General features: G+C 40.1%; 1 protein-coding gene across 1 annotated transcript in view; it reads right to left on the bottom strand.

The window, feature by feature from the left end:
• The window catches only part of ldlrad4b (low density lipoprotein receptor class A domain containing 4b), a 68,705-nt gene that overhangs the window by 28,748 nt on the left and 21,647 nt on the right, over positions 1-18,310 (bottom strand). Inside the window, exon 2 of the mRNA XM_058399217.1 lies at positions 15,657-16,127. Coding sequence (XP_058255200.1) covers positions 15,657-15,696 — 40 coding nt within the window. The 5' untranslated portion in view covers positions 15,697-16,127. The remainder of the gene's footprint in view (positions 1-15,656; positions 16,128-18,310) is intronic.

Raw genomic sequence — 18,310 nt, 5'->3', positions numbered from 1 at the left:
GTTCAGCCAGCAGATATTTAATAAATAAATAAATAAATTCCACATTGTGGACCACTGGCTGTAACCTTGACTGTAAAGCTGTGTAGAAATGGGGGTATTATGGCTAACAAAGAAAATGTGCAGGCAAAGTGAAAGAAAGAATTTTACCATAGGATGGACATGATGGCTTCATGTTAAGATGAATGTTAAACCATACCGGTTTTTTAGGATTAAAATATAGAATGATATTAACCTAGTCTACTGCTCTTCTCTTACCAAGGATGGAAACAGACGCAGCTGAAGGTTAATGTGTGTTTTAGCTTACTCCAGTATATGCAGTTAATTAATATCTGACTCCAAAAGATAATAATAATTTGGTTGAGTTGGTGGGAACAAAAAGCCCTAAAGGTCTCTCATGCAGATCTCAGCCTCAGTATGTTAATGTGTAGGCACTGCAAATGATATAAGAGTATACTGTAAATGTCCTTTTCTAAATGTGTATGATATTTATGATGTCACCACTTTTTTCACCATGATTAGGGTGATATCACACATGCCCTGAGGAACATCCTATTATTCCTATTATTATTATTTCTAAAACATTATTTTAGATGACCAGGTTTAGTTTACCTGATCTCTGTGATTCACATTCCTGATCACTTATTACTACTACACTTTATAAATCTCTTACAGTTGAAATGTTGGTATTTACACCGATCAGGCATAACATTATGAGCAGTGAGAGGTGAAGTGAATAACACTGATGATCTCCTCATCATGGCACCTGTTAGTGGGTGGGATATATTAGGCAGCAAGTGAACATTTTGTCCTCAAAGTTGATGTGTTAGAAGCAGGAAAAATGGACAAGTGTAAGGATTTGGGCGAGTTTGACAAGGGCCAAATTGTGATGGCTAGACGACTGGATCAAAGCGTCTCCAAAACTGCAGCTCTTGTGGGGTGTTCCCGTTCTGCAGTGGTCAGTATCTATTAAAAGTGTCCTTTAAGTCCTTTAAGTTCTTTAAGTTGTGAGGTGGGGCCGGATCTACTGCTAACATCTTGGTGCCAGATACCACAGCACACCTTCAGGGATCTAGTAGAGTCCATGCCTCTAGGACAGTCCAGAACTGTTTTGGCAGCAAAAGAGGGACCAACACAATATTAGGCAGGCGGTCATAATGTTATGTGTATATGTATGTGTGCAGTGTACAAGCTTACTTTATACAACTGTTAAAAAAATAAATGCAAATAAATTTGTGTCCTGTCTGTGGTCTGGTCCAGGTCAAAATTTTAATGTATTAATAATTTGAATAATATTTTAATATGTTTATTTGAATAAATAAACTGTCCATCACTGAAAGCAGTCAATAGTAGTGAAAGACATGATTTATCGTTTATTAAATGACAGGAAAGCACATGACTAATAAAAAAATGATTATATATATATATATATATTTTTTTTTACCATGGCTACAGAAGTGAGCAGGTTTTATTCTGCAGGGTGAGATTTCTTTGTTTGATCAAACTGCTGATTTAGCTGTAAGAGCAGAACAGTGTCGTTTTCAGGTGTCATTCTGTATCGCCATAGCAACAGGTCAAACATAATAAATACGACTGCTAAACTGCAGATGGTGTCACCTCTGTGTACAAACTCAAGAGTTAACACAGACCCGAGGTATTCCTCGTTCAAATATGTTTAAAACCAAGATGGACGGCACACGCTGACCTGTAGAGCGACCACATTTACCGCCTCAGTTCTTATTTATGATAAATTATTATTAATCACCATGAATTGCCCAGGAAGAGTAATCAAAACACACTGACTACAAACTAGCCTACTTAAACACTTAAGTCGCTATTGTGTGTTCTTTTATATACACGTACATGTCCACCTCATGTAAACCTCCCTCTATATATCACCACAACGTTCCTGTTTTGACCTGTTCGCCAGAAAATCGTTGCTAATCTGTGTAACCTCAGCCTGGTGCTTGTGCTCCTAATGGCATGGCCGTTTTCTCTCACCTCACAACAAAACAGCTTGCGCTTCCCTCGTCTAGACAGAGGGAGGAAAGAGACAGAGGTGCTATTTACAGAGCAAAAGCAGCATGACCGTACCCTACGGCAATGTTTGTCTTCTTGTCTATTTGTCTTTCAGTCTGTGTGTGTCTGTGTGTGTGTGTCTGTATGTGTGTTTGAAGCCACCTCGGCTGATACACCAGCGCTCTTCCCCACCTGCTTGCACTCCGGTTCACTCGCATGCTTCACTAGGCTCTGAATTTCCTTTTCTCCTCCATTTCCTTCTATCAACTTATTTCATCCACCTTCTTTGCCCTCCCAGTCTGAATCACCAGTATGAAAACTGTCAGAACTCAAGAGAACATCCAGAAAAGTTTTTATTCCTCGATTTAAGAATAAGTGTATTCTTATTAAAGCACTTTGCCTACAAATACATGTCAATTAATGAGCTTGATCTCTTCAGGAACAACAGGAAATCACTTACGATACACCAGTAGCTTAAGCCAAAGCTAAGATGCAGGTTAACATTGCAAAACATCAACAACAACAAGATTTGTTTTGCTGAAGATCTTCAGTGTGGGGTTTCAGTGCTGGTGGATCAAAAGGCGGCTCAGTGTCAGTATGACAAAGTGACAAAGCTGTCAGCATCGCTCGTCAGATCATACACTGCTGTTATAGAACAACTAATCCGAAGAGATTTGGTTTCGCCGGCTGCAGGAATGGAATGTTACGGGAATACTTCGGGAGATGGCTGCTGAAGAGTGTAATGTAAACACGATGAACCGGTATTGAGGCTTGATCACTTTTTTCATGATCAATATGATGTATTAATTATCTAAACACTGCAGTTAAGCAGATGTGGTGCCATATGGTCCAATGTGGAATGCGTGTAAAATTCGTTTAGATTAAATTCTGCTTTTATAGCAGCTGTTCAGAAGCCACACAAGTCAACGTACATTCAAGAACTGTGTCCTAAACTGCACACCAAGTGCAATAAACAGTATAGCTAAATAGTTCAGACACCACTAGTGTACTATTTATCTGTTTAGTAAAGCGGAACGTGGCTTACACACAGCCCATGAGCTTGCAGATGTAATTAACTGCTGTATTGTCGTCCCCATTACTGACACCACTGATGAACGAACTCATCAATATCACCGAATTTGTGATGGATAAAGTACAGTGCGACTCCAAACACGCACATCGGCACGTACAGCATGCTGGTTGTAACACAGCGTAGAATAAAGAGACACAAATCCACATAAAGGTAAACAAAAGGCAATATAGTCATGTTTTATCTGCATCAAGCAAAAAACAACACACTCGATTAAGTGTACTACCTCCAACAGATCTGAGAATAAACAAACAGATCTCAGAGAGAGAGAGAGAGAGAGAGAATTTCTGATCAATTTTCACTTGTCCATGTTAAGCATGTTCATATCTCTCTCTCTCATTCATTCAGTAAGGCTACAACAGAGAAGGGGTGGAAAAAACGTCAGAGTGAATTGGCTTGGAGTGAGGAGGAACAAATTAATCTGTGGTGACGGGGGGGAGAAGTCGAGCATTGACTGTAGGCAGAGAGAAAGCAGGATGAACCAGCAGGTAATGTGTGATGAGGCTTACCTGTGTGTCTTATTTACTTACTGTATGTGTCTCTCTGTGTACCTTCAGGCGTCCCTAACCCCACCGTAACAGATGAGAGAGAGAGAGAAAGGAAAAAAGTATAGAAAGAATGCAAAACAAGAGAAAGAAACTAGACAGAAAAAAAAACAAGAGCGAGAGAGAGTGAGAGAGAAGTGAATAGAAAGAATGAAAGAGAGAAAGAAACAAGAGTGAAAGAAACAATAGAATGAGAGAGAGAGAGAGAGAGAGAGAGAGAAAGATGAGCAGCATAGTGTGTGTTGAAGAATAAAATCACTAAAAAGCGAAAGCACAGAAAATAATAAAATGAAGTAATGAAATAAATCTGAGTTGTTCCAAGCCTGCCTCCCATCCCCTCATTCCCGATCCAGGAAAGAGTATCTAGTCCTAAACAAGCACTTGATATAATGTGTAAATGAATGAAATGAATAAATGAGGTGAGAGGGTCATGGCTGCACGTGCAGACTCGCGCGAACTCTCTGCGGCGACGCAGTGTTCATACAGCACATTTATCAAGACCGATTTTCACCCACAAGTGCCTATGAGTTATGAGTTGCTATCGGCAGAAGAACAGAAACAACGACTAATTATTTAACCCACCATTAATATTGATGGTTTCCTTTTATCTTCAGGAAGACACACTGTGCACTTGGTAGCCTAATCGAATTAAAGTTTTATACTAAATAGCGGTTTAGTTGGGTTACTGCAGTACAAATGGGCCAATAAATCAGTAACTCCAAATGTAATTATATGATTTCAATTCCAAGCCAAAGAATTTTTAATTCCTATTTCATAAAGAATCATCTCTCTCTATCTCTCTCTCTCTACATCCCATCTCCTTTTTGTGCGTCACCATGTACTCAGACTTTTGTGTCTAAAGCTGGAGTGTGATTATGTTTGACGTATCTGATGTTTGACTGTCGCTGGTGTAAAATGTATGTGTATCTCCAGCTTATTTTTTATCCAAACAGTGTGCCATGGCCATACTGAGTGTTGATGTTTTAGATTTGAACCTCAACTGAGCTGTGACGACTTGTTTAGAACTAGTGCACTCTTTATTGCAGACTTTCTTTCTAATCATTTTAAAGTTTCCAAATGTCATTTTTCACTGATCTATTAATCACAATAACGCCTCGGAAATGCTGATGTTTAATTACTGACCCGAGCTTTTACATCAGCGCCTTCATCCCTCCGTAATCGACAGGGAAGATCTAATTTAAGCAATACCTACGATTTTCTGGATTCTGAAATTCTCTGGCCAGATCTGGTTCAGACTGAGAATATCATCTGACTCTAAATCTGTTGAGTCTGGCTGTGGAACACAGGCTTGAGGTGTAATAAGACAGCAGATGTCATCTTTAGCATTTAGTCACATATTCTGCAGACCAGTCCTTCATTAGTGTCTCCTTCTGTCAGAATCTTAACAGCACACACATGCAATCTCCATTGCTTGGACCCATTAACCTTGCAACTTCAAGTTAACAATCATAAAGCAGAAAAAAGCAGGCGGCTCAGGACCGGGATGTATAAAGCCTCTCTGCAGAGGAAAAAAAAAAATGTCTAAAGCTCTGAAGGCAAGCTATGAGGCAGCTGAAGTGACAAAAAAAAAAACCCTTAGAAATCAAGAAATTTACTCCTACACTGAGCAATGTCTAAAAATCTTTAGCTTTGAGTACTCTTAAACAGGTGGCTATTTAGCAGGGCTTCAGTAGTGTTGGGAGTCACGCAAGCTGGCAGCAGTGAGACAGAAAACACATGCACCCACGATCCACTGGGCTCAGAAATGCAATTGAATGATGAGGAGTTTATAAAGACATTGATCACGAGGCTATCCTGACACAGATTTAACCAGTAAATCAATTACAATGAATAGGAAGTAATGATAAAGTGCTGTGCTGGGTTGCCTCATGCCATCTTAGGGAGGTTTTCCTTGTCGTCCCTCGCCTCCTTGTTAGATCTATCTATCTAGGGATAGATTTATAAATGGATTTCAGACATTTTTGTACAGCTGCTTTGTGACAATGTTAAAAGCTTTAGACAAAGAAAAGTGAACTGAATTAAATATTATCCCACATTACAGCAACTTTTACTAGCTCTTATACAGTACTTTCTTCATGCTGACTATACTATTTTTTTTATTCATCAAAATCTGGCCCATTATATATATATATATATATATATATATATATATATATATATATATATATATATATATATATATATATATATATAAATAAAATGCCTCTAGCTTGCATTTATTAGCTAAACAGGACAACTCTTGATCAGTCCTGTTAATAAATCTGGAGCTGTAACTGCATGTCCTTGGTGGAAGTGATATTAAATCCATTTTCACCAAAAATTTTAATTCTTCAATTCTTATAAAAAAAAATGCTTATAAAAAAAAAAAAAGTTATTTCTCATAAAATAAACAAACAAATAAATAAAATAAATGTTCTTGTTTTCACTAATAATCCAACATTCACCTGAAAAATTACCAGTTAACATGTGGTGGCTTTGGTTATGATGATGATGATGATGATGATTACACAAACATAATCCGAAATATAACACTGGTTCGACTGCCTACATCTTGTGCACTTCTCTTGGCTTGTATGGAAATGTGCACAGTTGTTACTTACAATTTACCCCTAGGATTAACTCTGATTCCTGGCTAAGAGTTGCACTGAGCACTTTAATAACCCATTTTAATCCCAGAGTTTAACAGAGCTCTCTGAAAAGTACACTTTTCAGAAAGAAGAAAAAAAAGATACATAACCAGCCCGGATGAACAGAACTTCACAACACGTCCCAAGGCAGGAATAAATAATTATTATTCGGATGGATGTGATAGTAATGCTCCTCGGGCTTTATTAGAGTTTGTCTGATGGGATTCGGATCCAGACCCACAAAAAACAAAAAACAAAAAACTGTTACTCAAAATCAAGCAGAATGAAACTGGTTCAGGTTTATAGCGTCTAAAACATACAAATACCTGCACAGACAGTTTTTATGTAATCAAATAGACCTTGGAGCATAATATCCAAACATTCCAGAGACTTTGTTTTGCGCAATACTAACACCTGAGTCTAGCCATGATACTGAGAAAAAGCATGTCATGAAGTTAATAATTTACAATGTTGAGATTGTACCATCCTGAGGCTCGGCTCTATGAACATCCACAGTCAGAAAAACATGATGATGAAGAAATGATGAAGATGATGCCTCTTTTACTTCCACTTAAAACACAGTATGCACATATTCTGCATGTATAGGAAGTGGTTAAGATGTTGGACTACTGATCAGACGATTGTGAGTTTTAAATCCCCAAACCCCCAAGATGCCACTACTGAGCTTTTGAGCAAGCCCCTTAACCCTCAACTGCTCAGCTGTATAAATAAGATGAAGGTAAATGCAAACACACATCATTTAAGTTGCCTTACACGAGCGTATAGCAAGTGTGTGTATTTAGTAACTACTGTGATATTTATATTATATTGTAAATGATCTATTAGCACTTATTTTGAGACAGCAGTTGTTGAAGCTGCTGATATAATCTGACGTTCTCTGATCTCCAGTTGCTAGGTTACCAGAGACATATCTTTAACATCTCTATCTTAGCAACATGTAATAAAAACAGCTCGGTAGCATCAGACGGCAAAACACTAAACATGTTGTAGTGAGGGGGAAATTCATGAGTGTGTAGAATTAGTGGAAGTTAACACCATATCAACTCCAGGACAAACTTAAATAGGCCAAAAACAATCAGAAAGCTGTAAAAGATAGCAATGCCTGCTCAGGTCCGGAATCATGGTCCTTTTTCCCCCATTCACTGATGTGAAAGTGGGAGACATGTCGTTATTTTAAAGTGAACATGTGCTGTATTTATCCAGACACGGTTGCTGATATTGTAATTTACATTCTAATATGTAAATTAGAAGGTTAACCCAGGGTTTAGGAATGTAGTGTGAAAAACACAGATTATGAATAAGCAGGAATAACTGTAGAGAATGTGGACACATGAAACAAGATAACCCTGAAGTCTGTTTACTTGGGGTTCATCATCACCAGGGGGAAGTAGTTCACATGTAAAAAGTTCCTTCAGTTTGGTTTTCCTGCTACTTTTGGTTCTGATTTGCTCATTAGGGATCTGAATCTCCCTTCTGACAACTTCTATTGTGAAATACGCTTAAAAAGAAATTAACAGAGATTTCTCATTTTAAAGTGCTCATCTAATACATGCAGCCATTTGTGCATGTCAGTCCCCAGTCTCCCAAATGATATCACGCTCATTAAATCAGCACAGCTTTTCCTGCTACACAGCAGGCTTTCCACTTTCTGTCTGCAGCACAGCCTTGTCACTACTGCTGCAAGCATCCTGCCACTTACAACTCTACACCATACTCGGCTATACATTAACAATAACCGCTGAGAAGTGAAGATGAAGGCCGCCTGCTGAGGAGTGGAGGGATAAGAGCAGGATGAGAGCAAGATAAGAGCAGAGGAGAGCACGAGACAGAGAGAGAGAGAGAGAGAGAGAGGGGGGAACTGAGAGCAATAGTTTAGTATGCTGCTCTGGATTTGCTTCTCTTTCCCTCTGCATTCCATTCCACGCAGGGGAGACGCACAGCCTGCTGCAGAGAGGAAACGGGAACGAAAGGCAAGGGGAGGCACAGACCCAGCAAAAATGAAGGAAAAAAGAAAGTACGAGAGAACAGAATCATGAGAGACTTTCAAGTTAAATAAAACAGGATGAGGGAGGTGGGGCGGAGAGATGGGGGAGGGAGAGAGAGAGAGAGAGACTTACAAATAGACAAAATAGGGGAAAATGAAAGAATCACATACATGGAAGAACGAATCAGAGGAAGAGAACAAAAACAAAAGTAGAAAGCAGAGAGGGAGTGAGGGACAGAAGGAGAGAGGGAGTAGTCAACAAATAGTTTGGGAACTTCAGATTCGAGAGGCAAGAATTTGCAACAGCTTTGAGTCCAAGCTACAGCTTTTTCATTTCCAACGGCTCATACAGCCTTGATTTAATTCAGCTCTGTGAAACCACTTCCTGTCACAGTTAAGTATGTAACCTAACATCAGCCTACTTTAATTACCTGAAATATGTTGTGGGGATTTATTTGCCAAGAATCACTGGCTGCTTCCAGCAGGTTACGATGTTGCCACTGAGCGTGTGAACGTGAGAGAATCGAAAAATCGTTACTCGGCAATGATCTCTGTACCATTCGCGAACAGGTTTGACAAAGCAAGATCTCGGCACAGGGAGAAAATTTCAATATATTCTGTATGAGCAACTAATAATAACAACATTTTGTCAAGGAGACCCAGAGAAAAAGCTGAAGCCTGTTATGTACAGAATCCACACTCTGACACCATAATTAAAGATTGCTTTAAGAAATACATGAGAAAGTAAATCACGTTTAAATCAGACTGCAACAAACGTCTTCAAAAATAACACTTCAGCTAAACTGCATAAAAAATAGAAACGTATATTTGGACACAGAAGTAAGTATTTTAGAACAAATTCATATTCAACTTATCGTCGATTGCTTCTAACTTCCTTGTCAATGCAAGTGATTGAACTGAATATCAATTTCATGTAATTTTAGGTCTTGGACTACTTTATGCATGAAGGGGTTAATGTACTGATAGATCCGGAGTCTAGTTTCCGTCTGTGTTCTTGCTCTTCTCCACGCAGCCTTGCTGTTTCAATTCTCATTTCCAAGTAGCACAGCACATTCATGCACAGAACTTCCTCGCATCAGCCAGCGACTGCTATTTGTACAGGCTGTTCTCTCCAGTATGCTCCCCCTCCTCCTCCTCCTCCTCCCTCCTCATCGCCGTTTCAGGGAGTGCAGAAAACCTGTTGTGTCTGCCAAAGCAGCACTAACTTTGAAGGCAGAAAATTAATTACAGGAAACAGGAGCATTTTGCACAGAGTCACCACGAAGAAAGGAGAAAGACTTTTCTTCCTCCTACTTCCCATTGCTCAGGAACGACTCCCAGGCTGCAGGAGAAGAGCTGTAATTCTGCCTGCTGACACGTCTGTGCAGCTTCTGCAGACTACTCCAAAACACGTCTTTTACCAGGCTGGCAATCAAAGCAGCAGCAGTTGATTTCTGGGGTTTTTCCGGGCCGTTTTGGAAACTCGTTCTCGAGTCGTTGCATTTGCACGTGCAGTCCTGTTAGCGCCTCGTCCGCATCAGGACACTGGAGTGTATCATTTCATCAGAGACTGGCTAATTGCCAGCCAAGCTTCACTCCAGTGTGCTGATAGAACACATAATGTGATTAGGCTTCAAGGTGAATTGGGAGAAATCTTGCATCAGCACACCCAATTCCTTGGCGTGTATCTGGTTGCTTCCTGTGAGAACACTCCCCATCTGCTTGCTTCCCGTCATGGCTCGGATCAACTCCTCCTCGTTGTGTCTATGTGCCTTTTCCTCATTTCTTCTGGAGAAGGTGAGGCGAATGCAGCTGCTGATGGCTTTTTTTTTTTTTTTGAAAGCACATGCCTATTACTCACACCATTTCACTGCAGCCTTTTGTGGCAAATGTGGAGGTTGCTGTGCCATCGCGGCTTCACGGCTTGGCACCGGACATCCTGGTTCCTTAACGGGTTGCCAAATTCGGTCTAAATATGGGCTGTCTTTACTTGCACAGTGGAAATGCAACCCATACTCATGCACAGCGACAGTCTGCTGGAAGGAATATTTCCAGCAATTTCTTTTTAATTTTACGCTCACGCAAGCGCTTCTTAGACGTTTTCCGTCACGGCTATTTTTAGAGATGAAATCATTTTCGAATTGGCATCAAAGTCTCCCAAAAAAAAAAAAAAAAGAATTTTTTTTTTTTTTTTTTAAGCAATTTATGCCTGAATTTTTCCTCGCTTTGTTCTATGGTAGCACTCATTGTGCTTGTGCAGGACACTTTAAAAAACCTCTAGCCTTCACCCAGAGCATGTCAACATATTCATTTGCCTCAACAATCAATCACAAACAGTACTTTGTACAGTCCGGGTTTTGAAAGAATCTCCTGGAAAAAGCTTAAACTGCACAAGCTTGAAGTCGTCCAAGGTTTGGAAAGTCAGACGTGTTCGATGAATCCTTGAGACAATTATACCGCTGCTTGAACAGAGAGTACTGTATTGTTATTTCTCTGTAATTCTCACTCCTCTTCTCCTTCTGATTATTCTTCCACACTTTTCTGTGATTAAGACAGAAGTGCAGAGATCTTGTCAGTGAGAAGTGTGCTAGCATACGGTACAGAGCCAGTGAGGAACTTCACATTTCATTTCTCTCAAACAGACTGTCAGGAAAATCCTTTCAAGATCATTTGTACTATAAAAAATATTAATAAAGTATTAATAATAAATAAGCAAATAAATAAATAAATACATTAAAAAAACTAATACAAAATAGACTAAAATTAATTTTATAAATAAATTTTAAAAATCTATTAAATACTGTCTTATGTAAAAAAACAAACAAAACAAAAACAAAAACAAAACCTGTGCTAGACGCGACTTGCTGAATAATTATCAGAACGTTCTGATGTGTGAGAGCAGTCAGTACCCGTGCAGCGAGTCTTGGCTCCTTTTAAATCCGTTTGAGCTACTGAACTCATCAGAGGACCATGTATTCTCGATTTAAATGGCACAGCTTCTGGCACATGAATGTATGTCTATACTCAGGCAACAGTGGCAGTGTAACCTTGAGACTAAAGTGGCTTTGATCTCTAGGGTGATAAAGTGTGCGCTTATCTCTCATGTGATCGGTTTGCCTGGCTTTTTTAAGTTTAGCACGCAAACAACTGTACGTGTGTGTGTGTGTGTGTGTGTCGCTAGGCGACTGCAGCTCTAAACCAGGTGCTCTGTTACATGGTGTTTACCGGGTGGGCACTTGGTCATGTACCACAGTTATCTGGACGGTGTAAGAAAGCATAACATTCCATGTGGGAAATATATATAAAAAAATTTAAAAAAATCCATGATCTCACATGAACTAAGATCACGTTATCTACAAGTCGACTTTCAGAAATCGGAAAGACACGCGTGTGCACTTTCTAGATCATTTCTATGAAAAATCTTTTCACATGCTCTCCGTCCATCTCTGCGGAGTCAAAAATTGCTCTTCAGACAGGTTTTCTGTATGTGCTAATAAGAAAGTTCACATAAAAACAGGTGGACAGAAACCCCACTAATGTGGCTTGAGATCTCCTGAAGAGTTTCTCTTAATTATAGCAGGAGGTCTGACTGCAGCTTACTGGAGTTTCTACACACACACACAAACAATCCATTATTTGCTTGCTAACATTACTATTTCTCCCCTACAAGTGCTAGGCCACAAATCACACTGTTGGGACGTTATACTGAGAAAATAATTTAAGGTAGGATAATTAATTAATTAATGCAGAATAGAGACCTGCTCTTGGGTTTGATTCTGTTGATATCTCTTGGGTTTGATTATGTTTATAGCCGTATGGATGTCCTCTCTTCTATACATGTTCTGAGATATACATAAAGGCTTGATGTTCACATCAGGAAGTGCTGAATTTGAAATGCTTTGGCTAGCAAAGTCAGCAAGACACAACATTCAATTCACTAAAGCATTCGTTTGTGCTTTGGAACAAAAATGCGTCTCGCTGACACACACGTATTGTTGACATGTCTGCATCATATAATTGCGGCAATTTGCTATACATTCATACTGATAATCTCCTGTTCCACTACATTCCAAAGATCTAGATTCAGATCTGGTCTAGGAGAGGCTTCTGAAGTTCACGAGACTCACAGTCAAGTTCATGGAATCAGTTTGTGAGCTCAGAAACAATAAGACATTGTTGTGGCATTCAAATAATGCCCGTTCAGTATTAAAGGGCTCAGCGTCTGCAATGTGAACATTCCCTGCACCATCACACTATACTACCACCAGCCTGAAGTGTTGACATGAGGCATGCATTCACGCAGCCAGTTCTGACCTGAAATCTGCATGCAGCAGAAATCAAGACTAGGAGACAGATAAACTGCCACTTTCAATGATTCTGTGCTCACCGCAGCCTCTCATTCATGTTCTTTGCAATAAACGCCTTCACCTGTTGTAGTTCATCCTCCTCAATGTTAAAACATGTTGTGCCTTGAGATGCTTTTCTGCTCATCTCGGTTGTAAAAGGTAGTTTCTGTCAGCTTGAACCAGCCCTTCTAATCTGACCTCTCATCGACAAGGTGTTTCTGCCTACAGCAGAACTACAGCTTACTGGATGTTTTTCGCTTTTCACACCATTGTTGTAAACTCTAGAGAGTGTTGTGTGTGAAAATCCCAAGAGATCAGCAGTTTCTGAAAAACTCAGACCAGTCTGTCTGGCACAAACAACCACACCACGGTTAAAGTCACAGAGATCACACTTTCCCCCAATCTAACGTCTGATGTTAGCATTAGCTGAAGCTCTTGACCTGGATCGCCATGATTTTAAGCAGCTGCTGTCACGTGACCAGCAGATCAGATAATGACAAGGTGTTTGAATAGATTTATTAGTCTATTAGTCAATGCAATTACAGAAAAATAGATACTAATATCTAATAATTAAACATATTATTGACTTGAATTGTTGACTTATAATCCATCTACCTATCCATCCATGTACATACACACCCCTTCACACTATAGCATATGAACTATCCTGCACATACACCATTTACCATCAAAATACCCCTAAAGCAAACAGAGTTCAGTGACAGCAAACTCACATGAACTCACCATGTCTAGTAAACACACACACACACACTTTAACCTTGCAGTATCGATCAGTCTTTCTCTCTGTCTGGAGTAACTTTCACACAGTTCCCTCAGGGCCTGAACTCACATTGCTGATGTACTGTCACACACAGCGTGGCAGCTACAGCACACTCCCTTTACAGCAACATCAAACACAGAGCCTGGGCCTTTAGTTCAACTTTAACTATTGGCAGTGCTTTTCTAAAGGCCTTGATTTTAAATAGCACGCTGTTAATAATATTCATGATCATGACATATATACGTAGATATACATAACCAAACTGTGTTGGGAATGTCAGACACTTACAGTAGGATGTGGACAAGCATACAGTAACAGATTTCACGCTGCGCTGAAGCCATGATGAATATGACACTAACTGGTCTGTCATTATACTGCCAAATTGTTTGCTGTCCACAGTTAGCAGCTGGAATATCAAGATAATCCTATTACTATTCACAAAAGAGGTACTGAGAATGTGGTGGATGTGTTAAGTCGAACTGGGTTTTCAGTAAAACAGTTCTAGCAGATGTTAGTTAAACAGCTGGATGATGAATATTCATTAACATGATCAGTTTGTGGTATATTTGTGTTTTGGCTTTTGTTAAATGTCAACAAATATGGTACAGGCACCTGCAGTGCAGGAAGCGGGGTAAGTATCATCCAAGTACATGAAGTCCACTCTATTTCACACATGTAGTGTTTAGCCTGTTTGAATGGAACACTGTTGTGTTGGTGTGGTTCCTTTTGGCAGATGAGAACGCATCTAGTGCACTCAGCTGTAACGACCACTCCCAGTGCATCCGAGCCATGTGGTCTCAGTCCAATTCCATGTGAACTTAAGAGCAGATTTGACACTGGATTAAAATTAAAGTTTCATGCAGCATGCTTCATACATGTGAACACATGACCTTTTTGCATGACTGTATTTCTAACTGATGAATTAATGAATCATTTCTCCAAGCTATTTTTGCTTGGTTTAATTATGTGCAGTTTGATACTAAACCAAAAACAAGCGAATCCAAAGGAAACGCTTTGCTCTGGTTCGGACTCAGCACACACACTACAGGTGTGAACAGGCGTGAAAGTGCTTGGCAGAGATGTTGCACAACACTACATAATCCTTCGCATTGTCTCAGTACATCAACAAATGAAGTTGCACTCTAGCATTCTAGTGCTCCAATATGGACATTTTCTCTTTATTCAGTAAAACACCATGGTTTTTCATCTCCGTGCTTCTCCGACACATGCAATAGCGAAAAAAAGCCTCCAAGCCCCAGACAGATGTGATGTAGTTTGGCAACAACTTTTGCTTTTCTAACAAAATTAAAGTTTGTAGCTTTTCTCTACAGCAGAAGAAACATGATCACGGCTTTCTCCAAATGCCATGAGGAAACATTGCTGTTGTGTTTTCATTGCGGTTCCTTAACATTTTGTTGTTGGTTATGTGTTGTGATGCTGTGGTGTGGACAGATGTGGTTTTATGTAGTGGTTTGTGAGTTTTGTGGTAATTTTGCAGTGGTTTATATTTCTACTTTCTCTACTTTCCAGCTGAATTCCCCTTTGCTGTTTTTCCTATTTTACAAAGTATGGTCTATTTTTTTCTGTATAGCACTTTGAACATTACAAGCTGTCACAAAGCATCTTTACAGGAATATTAAAAAACATCTAAATAAGAATGCTAAAGCTAGATAAATTTTGATTTATATTTATCCCTAATGAGCAAGCCAGAGTTGAAGGTGGTGAGGAAAAACTCTGAGAAGATGTGAGAAAAAGCCTTGAGAGGAGCAAGACTCATCTGGGTGACCCCGGAGAGTGTGAATATAAATCATTTCCTTTCTTTAACTGTATACTATATATAGTCAATAATGCAACTGTGTAGCCAGGCGTAACTTCTGAATTTTTAAAGCCCAGCAGTTAATGTCAATACGATCAATAGAGAATAAGCCTGATATGATCACAGATCAAGTAAAATATAGCATCTGATTCAACTGACTTGTTGGTTTTTAATCCCTTGTGAGGATGATTCATGCACTAGTTGTAGGACTGGTTATAAGTAATATTCCAGTCTAAGACAAGTTCTTCTAAGGATAGTTTTTATTTTTATTGTGGATATATTTGCTAAATGGTACACTACATACTATAGGCTACAAGCCTGGAACAAACAAACCCCCTTGTTTCTGCTTTAACTGTAACCGGACAACTCAATTTTGAGTCTAGGTTGAAATATTAGAGGCCGAGCTCACCTGTGAAAGCATTAGTGGCCGGTAGGTCAGCCTCCTGCATGCTGCTCCTGTGCCCAGAGCGTCGTCTTCCTCCTTAACCGCTCTGATGGGGCTGCTGGGGACGACACAGCCACGACGCTGCCATCTTCACCTCACGAGGCCATCACACTGCTGACACTGCTGCTGTGAACACGGCGCCACTTCACCACGGCAACCAACACGCCAATCCTCCAATTAACTCACCGTTACCCCCCCAGCCAGAGCGAGGCAATCATGGCTGCCGGAGACAGACAGAGAGGTACGGAGAAACACCGAGGGAGAGAGAGAGAGACAGATCCAGGTGGAGCTTGTTCAGGTACTTGAGTCAGGTGTATAGTTGTTGCTGTTCCCAGGAGGATGTGCTCGGCTGAGCAACGCTCTAATCAGCATACCAGCTCATCAGTCAGAGAGCAGCGTTTATACACTCACTAGGGAAGCTCCACAACGGCATCACTGCAGAGACACACACACAGAGAGAGAGAGAGAACATTAAATTTTCAACTAGCAGCTACCCAAATTACAATTTTCCAGTTTTTTTCTAGGGGCGTGTCAATAACAAGAACACAGACATGACTACTTAGTATTTTTTTTTTATCACTCCATTAAGTTTACATAGTGCCCATGAAATGTGCTCACACGTTAGCTGATTTTGAATAAAATGCATTAGCTACCTATATTAGCTACCTTAGCTTGAGTAGATGAAGATGAGGCAGTGAAGATGAATAGGTTTGGTTTCCCTTCGAAAAAGAGAAGTAGCTGTGAGCACTTTTGATTTTTTTTTGCTTAAAATCCCTCATTGTCAAATGGCCCAAGAGTGTCTGATCGTCAAAAACAATAAACTGAGTAAGAGCTTCCGTTATTTTCCACTTGGCTAGCGTAACCCTAGGCATCATTGTGTGCTGATGTGCGCCAGCAGTGAACATGCTGAGTTTTATGTTTAAGATGTTTTATCAGGTTACTTGTACTGTAAGAGATGCTGTAGTTCCTCCTCTGGAGTTTTTCTCAGAGAACAGTTTGCTTTGAACGGTGGAATATGTCCAGAATACATAACTGTCATTTCACATGCTACCCAAATCACATGCTTATGCACTACTATGCTTGTGTATAGAGTGTGAGTAGTGTGTTCACACTGAAAACTCCAACATGACGAAGCACATTCAAATACCCAGATGATGCACTTGGACACTTAACTCTTGCAATTTGGCACATGTAGCAGAAGAGGGCAGGACTAGCAGGAGAGGGCGGAGTTTCCAGGAGATGGCTGGCTTCCAAAAGAGGGGAGGGACTACCAAGAGAGGGGAGAGACCACCAAGAGAGAGGAGGTCTACAAAGAAAGGGGAGGGACTACCAAGAGAGGGGAGGAGCTACCAAGAGAGGAGAAACTACCAAGTGAGGGGAATTACTACCAAGAAAAGGAAGGCACTACCAAGAGAGTGGAGGGGCTACCAAGTGAGGGAAAGGACTACCAAGAGAGAGAAGAGGCTACCAAGAGAGGGGAGGGGCTGCTAAGAGAGAGGAGGAGCTGCCGAGAAGGAAGGGCCTATTAAGAGAGGGGAGGGCTACCAAGAAAGGGTAGGGGCTTCCAGGCGCTGACGCTGGATGAGAAAAAAATTTCCAGATGGTTGATGACACACTGGTGGACAAGACATCTTATGAATGTCTTTATAATTATCCCAGGTTATGAGCTTTATTTTTCAACGTTTTAATGATTCATTCTGCTAAAGCTAGCAGCGTCACATTACATGCGTTTGATGTCATTTGCCATCACCTGGGAAGTGTCTTGTACGTCTGGTTAGTAAAAAAATAAATAAATAAATGTTAAGTGTTCCATTTGAGATGTGTGTAGTATGTCATTTGGGAAGCAGCTTTATTGGTGTCTGTTTATTAGTTCAAGAGGGTGTGTCTCAATCAGCTCCAGAGCTCCCAAAGTCATGAATCAGTATACAGTGTACACGAGTTGGAGCACTGCTAAGAACTTCGGCTCACTACACACTGGGACAATGAGGACTCAATTTCCGGTGACATTCTAATTTCCTCATCAGTCACGGTAAAAACCTAAAAGATAAACATTTAAGTATTTACAATAATAAAAAAAAAAGTATTTTTGTAATATAAATGTTTGTTAGCTTGTCTCGGTCATGGTACTGCAGGCAGGATCAAATGCTAGCTAATGGATTTTTTTAAAAACAACATCACTAAACTCATTAGACTCAAACAAACCATATATAGAATGCCAAAGCTAAAAACCTCTAACATAAGTAATCATTTGAGAGCTACAACAACAACAACAACAACAACAACAGCAATCTACATTGTAGACAAAGTTGGCCGAGAGTTCACCTGCCATTTCTTTTGAGATGCTTCAGAAAATATGACATCATTTCCAGTAAGTAAACATAGTAAGCATTGATGCGTCTTGGTTTTTGCGGTTTACTGTGGAATTTTTTATTGAGTGCGCTGGAAGGATTTTGCGACTGGGAGAGAAAAGGCTCTTAAAATGGCGACTCCCTGCTCTGTGCCCTGACTACTGAACTAAAGAGCTGATTGAGACGCAGCCACAGTGACGCATGCGGCTGGATTTTGATACCAGGGCATTTTTAGAAGTATCTATCCTAATCTACAGATTATACAAGAGA

The sequence above is a fragment of the Hemibagrus wyckioides genome, linkage group LG01, assembly GCF_019097595.1.
Source record: "Hemibagrus wyckioides isolate EC202008001 linkage group LG01, SWU_Hwy_1.0, whole genome shotgun sequence".
NCBI classification, from domain to species: domain Eukaryota; kingdom Metazoa; phylum Chordata; class Actinopteri; order Siluriformes; family Bagridae; genus Hemibagrus; species Hemibagrus wyckioides.
The sequence above is the reverse complement of the archived record's forward strand: the minus strand, read 5'-3'. Positions and strand labels throughout refer to the sequence as shown.